Genomic DNA, 8,592 nt, shown 5'->3' with positions numbered 1-8,592 from the left:
CTCTGGCAGAATTCCAAACTCTTACTCAAATTTTAATAAAACATTAACATTGTTGCTTATATTCCTTTCCCAAGATACTAATAACATGAGGATAAACAAATTATCAAAGCTATGTAATCATGCAAAATATTAGGCTTCTTTATTCGGTGTTTAAGTTATTCTGAATATACAAACAATTAGCCAGAATTACAAAGTGAAAATAACCAGTATTTGTACTTCTGTAGATTTACACCCATAACACATTTCAGTTAATGGTTTCTGCATGCTCCTGAAACGCGTTCAGTTGTTTTGCTTGGTATTATATGCAAAAAATAGGCAAGTGCTTTCACTCCAAACAGAAGCAAGTAAGTTACCTTTCATTAGCATGACCTGTGATGTTCACAGCTCCAAAATTATTCACACACACCAATGCACTAACACTGCAGTGTAACATACCCTTCCCAGAGCAAAAACAGCTATTATTTCACCTCTTTGTTAGTTTTGACGTGAAATAAGTGACAATGCTTAAGACAGTCATGCAAAAAACTTCTCACATCAATGTTCTGATAAGAAAAGAGGTGAGGGAACATGATCTGTGAAGCAATACTAAGGGACATGATAAACACTGCTTGTCTCTTTCTACACGCGTGGCATTTTAATTAACATGATTTGCCTTACTGTCTAATACTGCAGTTCTCTTCCCTGCAGAGTTTATCATACGACTTGGGCAACTGCTTGGAAAACAACTTGATTTTCTAGTTACCTGCCAACATCCAAAACTGGGAGCGACATTTCTTTTAAGGTGGAATATTTCCAGGTATCAGCTTTCCACAGACTGATGAACAGAACAGCTCCTTTCTGCAGTTAATACAGCCACCTTCCTTCTCATCAATCAGAGGTTAATACTTCCAGATTTAATATGTATTTTTTTCTCCCAAACGTCTTTGGCATTTATGAAAACTCCAATACTTTGAAGGTAGCTGCTGGCATCACACCGGAGCAAAACATTTTCTTTAGCTTCCGAATCCGTTCCCATTTCATCTGGGCAAAAGATTCTTGCTCAATTTCAGTTTTGGGGTAGGTCTTTTTTCACTGGGGGTGGGAGGGGATGTTCAAACCAGTCTGGAAATCTCATCATTTGGTATCATCTGACTCCATTTCTTCTTACCACAATAGTCCCTGCTACAATATCATAGGCTGTTCTGTTATGCTGGAAAAACAGCAGTGTAATGAACGCAGGAAAAAATGAAGCAATAGAAAAATTCTTGATCAAAGCTCGTATTGTGGACCTGAAATGAGAATAAAACACTCAGTGCCTTATTTTCACTTACATTAGTAGGTAGTTTGCTTTCAAGTTTAGTGCCTCGGTTTTGCACAGCACAAAAACTAATCTCCAGAGTTCAGAGGAGATTATTTTATCAGCTAATCTGAGAGATACTGACATGATTGAATAATTGCTATTTTATTCTTAGATCACAGAATCTAACAATAGCTCTTGCAATCTAGTTATTCCAAAGGCCGCTAATAAAGCAATGGTGCATTTCCTTCCAAGTCACATGCTTCCCACACTATTAACCTGAAAGCAGCGTGACTGAGCTGAGAGCACTTACGTTGTCATACTGACATTAGAAGATGGAATGACTAACACACGGCTGGGTGCAATGAGTACAGATGTATCACACGTCACAACTCGCAGTCCAAGCAAGAATTTCCCTGGGGTTGCTCCACCTGCTCCCCAAATACAGATTATCTATAAAAGAAAAGTTATTTCAATTCCACACAACACCATACCATTGACTGGTCTAGCAAACTTCGTTTTCATCGAAACTATCTGAACGTCATAAGCTTCAACATAATCCAAAATACCGTAAAAAGGATTTACTTTATAGGCCAATGGTGACAATTTTTTTTTCAACATTTATTCAACAACTGACAACTATTAATTATAGAAGTTAGTGTTTATGAGTAGTTACCTCATAGAAGCAGACTAATAATCTGTAGATGAGAGCTACTACCATCATTTTCTGCAAATCTTCCATGGACGTATCTTCGTCTATCTCTTCTATTATGTAATGCATAGCAAATTTAGAGATGTCCCTGTACAAAATAAGACAACTTTAAAACCATCTTTCTCCCAATACCGATGTTACCCCTTTAATACTAGAATTCACTCCTTCAGTTCCAGTATTAGCAAAAGAACAAAAGCTCCTTGGCTTCTCTGATACTAAACAAGCCATTGAAATTCAGAATACTAGGTTTCCTTCCAAGTTGCTGCCTAGTTTGTTTTGTCTTTTTGGTTAAGAAAAGATCATTCTTTATTACCACTTTTGCACAATGGTGTCCCTGGGTAGCGAGCTGCAGAATTGTTCTGAAAATTCTCACACTTTTTGGGAGATAAACAAGAGATTCTGCATGTGGTAATCTAACTGTATCAGTGGAAGGCGTCCAAGTCTCTTCCTTACAGGAACTCTCAAGGAAAAAGAAAAGGAGGCACTCTTCTCTATAAATGCAAAGGAGAAGTTGCAAGTCTCCCTAAGCAAGCAAGGGGGACCTGTCCTCCCCTGCATGATCCTTATTCTCAGGAGTCTCTACTGCTCACCATACTCTTCTAGAGGCAGGCTCCCTGGCATGCAAGAGCAAGCTTTTAACTTAAGCAATTGAAACCTTCAGTTGTTGATCCCAACAAAGCTACACAAAGCATCAATTTGGAGTCCATTGCACATTTTCACAAGATAAGAATGTTCAATCTGTAGAGTTTATCTGACACCTAGAATGGATGTACTTGCAACATGTATTTAGGCAAGGACTTACCACTCACCCATCTAAGTGAGAATTACTACTCACATAGAAATGTGTAGTCCCACTTCAAAGCAGTTCATCTATATTTGTACTACTTGCCTGCCTCTATTCAGACTTCAGGATCAAAAAAAGATAAGGAATTAAGAAAATAGTGTGGCACAACCTTCAATACAACCTTGGCCTGAAGTCTCTATCATGAGCCTGTGAGAACGTATTTTTTTCATGACAACTCCTCAGCCTAACCTCAAGCATACCACATCTCACAAGCGAAAAAAACCCAGGAATGTTTCTCTGAAGTTACTTGTGTAAGCAACTTACTGGCTCTTGCAAAAGTAGTAATATTGAATATACTGTAAATTAATTGAAATCACCTTCACCACTTTATAGAAGCAATACACATATAGTTGTTCCCCATCTTTCCAGTATTACACATTGTATCGTTCTCAGCCTACTATAAACAAGATGGAAATACAAGCTGTCAGGTTAGAGTTGGAGGTTTTGGCAACTAAACAGAACAGAGTTTGGCATTTTAATTGCATGTTTATCTGAACAAAACCCACTGATCATTTACACTGACATATTGTTTTGGATTTGACCTTCTTCCACACACCTTTCAAGCAGCAGTTTAAGGTGTCTGAAAGATGTTACCTGTATAGTATCAGTTTATAGGCAGTCAACATTTGGAAGGTCCTTTGGCAGAAAACTTGAATTCTGAAATGTGTTTGTACAGTAATGGCATTACTGACTACACTAAACTCTCATCTCCTAATCAGACCGGAATACTTGATTACATCAACCCAAAGCAGAGGAACTAAATGAGCTACGGAATAAGATATCTACAGTTAAAGCAGCAGATAAAGAAACAGTCTTTGAAGTAAATGATTATATCTGAGCATAAGAATGTGAAATGAAGAATCTTTCAGTCTCATGTATAGTTGATACACATGATGCTTAATCATACTTTTTTTATAAACCCAACTTATGCCCAGTAAAGACTGCAGCATGGTAGCATTCCTAGCTATCAGGCTGTATTTTAAAAGTACATACATATCTGACATGCAGGACCTAGATTTTTTTTTTGTTGTGGGTTAGCATCATTGTGGTCACAAATCTAAAACCCAGCACCATGGGAGACGCTATGAAGAAAATGAACTCCATCCCAGCCAGATCCCATATATTTTTAAAGGCTGGTTGAAAAAAAATTTATTTGTCAATGTTTTTTCTTTTAAATTTTTAGAGGATTCTTTAAAAATCTTGCTATTGCCTCCCAAAAGTAAGACTGCAAGTCTAATCTATCCTTAGTAAGGAGTTTGTGAGCCTATATAGACACCTGTACAAATTATTTGTTTCCATCAGCTGACCCAAAATCAGGAGGTGTTTAAAAAGAGGTTAACCTAGCAGTGTTTTTTCCTCAACTTTTGACAGTTACTAAGTGCCATCATATGCATAAGCATACCATATATACGTCATGACACCTCAAAGAGCATGAAGAGCTTAAAGCTGTATATAATAAAGCTTTAAATTGTTCAACTTACTTTATTCCACTGAGGTGCATAATACTTAAAACAATGGTTGCCTTTATAAAGAACAGAATAAAAAAATCCACCATCTCTGCTATGAACCTGTGTGCCAGCGAAGGGATAATGAACTCCCGACCTGCAACAGAAACAGTTAACATTACCCTGATTTTACTGCACTAACACAAAGTTAACACTATCATCTAAAGAACGTTTCACATCAACCTCACTGCAAGAACATTACCAAGTCTTGATCTCGGCTCACATCTTCGAGAAACCTTCTAACAGCGTATGAATTAAAAATTATCTGAATTGTTTAAATTGAGTTACAAGAACCTTCTTAAATGAAATCAAACTCTTTCAGAACTCTGAGTCCCCTCATAATTAGGATTACAGGCAAAACCCCACCCTGCTAAAGAACCAACATACATTGAAGATGCATCAATTTGTGTTCTTTCATTTAGAACAGCTTCATAGAGACAGATTTCAGTAAATCTGAGAGTTCAGATAAAAGGAAAATTAGATCTTACATCTACCACAAATTTTCCATCGCTCAGCAGCAAGGCTTCCATATATACCAAGTACCAGCTCTCTAAAACACAGCCTATTTCATCTCAAGTCAGGCCCGGAAACAGGAGTGGATGAAAATACTAGTCATACCCGGCATAAACGTTCCTATAGTTGTCTTGTTATAATAAAATGCAGCCTACTGCCCCACCACGAGCCAGAAAATGTAATACATTTCTCTTATTTAATTGGCCAAGCGCAAATGGGGACAAAATAAGCAGTCACAGTTACAAGCTTTTGTTGCTAACACTACCTCTGATGATTAAAGCAAAGAAAATATGAAAAAGCATCTTAGAAAGTTTCCAAGGAATACTGTTGTAAAATAATTTCATCTGAACCCATGTATCCCTCTGTCCCTCCCAAACGACAAACACGACTACTCATATGAAACTAGCAAGGACTCACATCAAAACTTCACTTAAAAATACCCAAGTACTACTAGATGTAATTTGTGGAAAATAGTGACTGTTTGTTAGTGTTTCTGAGAATGCCAACCCCTGCACACAGGGAAAGGATAAAAAGAAAGGGGAAAGAGAATCATTCCTCTATCCAATCTCAAAAAATATCGTCAAATTTCACTTAGAATAAGCCCCCACAGTTCAACTGCCGAGACTGATTAACGCCAGTCCTGGCCTCACAAGCTATGCAAGTGAAACTGAAAGCCCACAGCACTTGGGCGCTTTTTAAATGGGGTAAGTATAATCACGCAGTGTTAGGTAAGAGCAAGTTCTTACTTAACATACCTCAGTTTATATATCTTTATTTCATACCCATTTCACTGATAACTCTGCATCGATGCTATCAAGTAGCATGACTGTTATGTAAGTAATACCAAAATGGATTCAATTCTCATTGTCAAAGCATGTCCATGTTGTCAACTAAATTCTAATTAAAGATTCTTCAGCTAAGGCAGAAGGGAGCACACCCAGCCTCCCCAAGCCTGGCTGGAGCATACAGCGCCAGACAAAAGCATTTGTTTGCTCTGTTAAAAGGAACACATTAGCTAAAGTTAGTGGCACAGTTTCATTTGAATATATTAGACTCAACGACTGAATAAGGAAGAAGCTAAGTGGGGCGAAGAAAATAGGTATTCCAATTATGTTAAACTCCATTATATTAAGAAACCTTGGCAACCTCGGACTCTGGCAGATTCCCACTGCAGAAATTTGAGACATTCCTCCTATCAAAAATCCATTATTTTGCCAGGGGTTACTATTTGTATGGCAGGGACAGCCAAACGCAGCACGCATCCATCAAAGAATCTTACATTAAACTAGCCCTAAGGATGGGTTTGCGCTAGCCAGCCAGGCAGAGCAGGTGAGGCTTGAGCCCACTTTCTGCTCTACTGCTCCCAGCAGAAGAGCAGTAATCTCCTGCAGTAAGGCAGGGAGAGGCAAGGGGAGGAAGGGTCTTAAATCATGATGACAGTCCACAAAAAGCCTGCCACTGCCCAGAGTGCTGTTAATATTGGTGCTCTGACACACACCTGCAAGCAGACTGAATTGAAGAGGCAGTTACAAATGCCTCTATTTGACACCCCAGTTTAAAATCTACAACATTAAGATAAACTGTCACTTATTTCAGCTTACGTAAACACACCGGGCTGTAAACTGCAGTGGCATAGGGATGGATACATGACCTGCCCTGCCAAGCCTGCTGTGTGGGCAATAATCTGCAGCAGCAAAGAAGGAGCCATAATCGCTTCAGCTGTTCCAGATACATCCATTTGCAGTCTGGAGCCAAAGCACCGGCACAACGGTCTTTGTTCACAATTGTATCACTATATGACATACAGAGTTCCCTTAAGAAGGCTGGGTGTTGCAACAGTATTTAGCATTCAGAATAACCATGTTCAGCCACATGAAATGCTATTCATGCCCTCAATTACCTTTAACATACAGAATTAGTTCCTGAAGAACTAGGTAAAAATCCAAGAATCATCTCAGCCTAGCTTTTGTCCATGTCCTCTTTTTCAGTGACTGGCAATATCTGTTCATAAGCAATCTATAACTCAGAATCAGGGCACAATTAAAGAAAATACTACTTTGTGTTAAGAACCTTGTTTAAACAACATCTGCTCAAAACCACAAGAAAGAAGCAAGTTCAGAAGCTAGATTCCCTTCCCTTCAAAAGAAGGAAAAAGCAGCTAAAAACATTCTCCCCTCACACCCAGCCACTGAGCTTATAAATAACGTTACAGATCAGTAATGCTGTACTTTGCCCTGCAGAAAGGAAGGAGATATGGCTTTTCTCCAAAGTCCTGTAGCAGTGTTCTGCTCCATGGTTTTCTACCATTACTCAAGGTGCTACCAAACATTCGGGGAATGTCACCTAGGCGCTCCTACACTGGTGAAGAAGTGTTTGTGCTCCAGGTTTTATCTCTGATGTGATCAGAGCAAGTCTGTCTTACTCTTGGACAAATATAAACAGAAGCACTGCTAGGCACAGTCTTCAATATTCATTGCCGTAACAGACTTTTGTTTATCTCAGGTCCTGCCGCTACTTGTTGAATGTAAGCGTGTTTTTACTTCTCTGGTTCCATTTCATTAAAATGATTTTATTTGTGCACCAAGAGCACACTAAACCCCATAAAGTTAGTTCAGATTTCATCATCGGAACAGGCGACTTATAAAGCTAGATGCATTACAAGCCTATGACCACAAGAGTAAGTTCCACTGGAAAAAATAAACTCCTTCATATCCACGAAAACATCTTACAAGCGCTAAAGTTTTAAGCTGCACACACAAGTCAACCCTCTCAAACCTGCTTATGGATTAAGTTCTGGATGTACAAACGCGGTATTTGGGCTGTCACCTTTTACGGGGCAGAGCTACACGCCCGGCTCTACAGCCCACAGAAGAGCAGCGACCCCCAACGTTGCAAAACCCCCAGCTTCCTTCTCGAGCTACCGTTTCCTAGAACCGCGGCGGAGGGGCCCGCGGAGACCCAAGGCGCTGCGGGCCGCAAGCCAGCGGCACTGGCGGGGGCCAGGCCTCCGCCCCCAGCCCCCAGTCCGCACGGCAGGCGGGACTAACCGCGGACTCGGGCGCTGCCAGCCGCCTCCCCGCGGGTGCCGAGGGCCAGGCCGGCCGCCCCCTTTCTCCCCACGCGAAGCGACCCAGACCGGCCCCCGGCCCGGCTGCCCCCACTCACCCGCCGGCCGCCCCGTCTCCCTGGGGGCGCCGCTGCCGCTGGTGCCGGCGGCGCTGCTGGAGGCCGCCCTGGGCAGAGGGGCCAACCTGCCCGCCGCTCCCGGCCAAGCGGGGGGGGCGGCGGCAGCGGCGCGGGGCGCCGGCCCAGCGGTGGCCGTGTGGGGCGGCGCCGGAGCGAAGAGGTAGAAGGGGCTGTAGTAGGCGGCGGCGGCCGCCCCCGGCGGCGCGGAGGGAAGGGGCGGCGGCGCGGCGACGCGAGGGGAGCCGGCGGCGCAGGCGGGCGCGGCGGAGGCGGCGGCGGAGGCGGCGAGGAGGGCGGGCAGGCAGCCCTGCCAGCTGAGGTACCCGCAGTACGAGTCCCAGAGCCACTGGTGCACGCGCCGCGCGTACTCCGCCGCGCTCAGCGGCTTCGCCCCGCCGCCCTCGCCTCCGACGGCCGCCGGAGGGGAGCACGGCGCTGGCGACGCAGCGGCGGCCTCCCCTCCGGCGACGCTGCCGCCCCTCTCGCTGTCGCCCTCCGCCATCGCTGCCGCCCCGGCGCCGGTCCGGCCCGCGCCCGGCTCCGCCATCTCCTCCAT

General features: G+C 43.1%; 1 protein-coding gene across 1 annotated transcript; it reads right to left on the bottom strand.

Annotated features, from left to right (window-relative positions):
- On the bottom strand, window positions 1–8,592 carry FAM8A1 (family with sequence similarity 8 member A1). The gene is made up of 5 exons (XM_059835973.1): window positions 8,016–8,592; window positions 4,314–4,434; window positions 1,953–2,076; window positions 1,590–1,729; window positions 1–1,268 (listed from the first exon to the last, which is right to left on the bottom strand). Exons 1-5 carry the CDS (start codon window positions 8,590–8,592, stop codon window positions 1,124–1,126), a joined length of 1,107 nt encoding a protein of 368 aa, XP_059691956.1. The 3' UTR covers window positions 1–1,123.

This window comes from Gavia stellata, chromosome 3, assembly GCF_030936135.1.
Source record: "Gavia stellata isolate bGavSte3 chromosome 3, bGavSte3.hap2, whole genome shotgun sequence".
NCBI lineage: Eukaryota > Metazoa > Chordata > Aves > Gaviiformes > Gaviidae > Gavia > Gavia stellata.
Note: the sequence above shows the minus strand (reverse complement) of the source record. Positions and strands in the feature narration are given on the sequence as shown.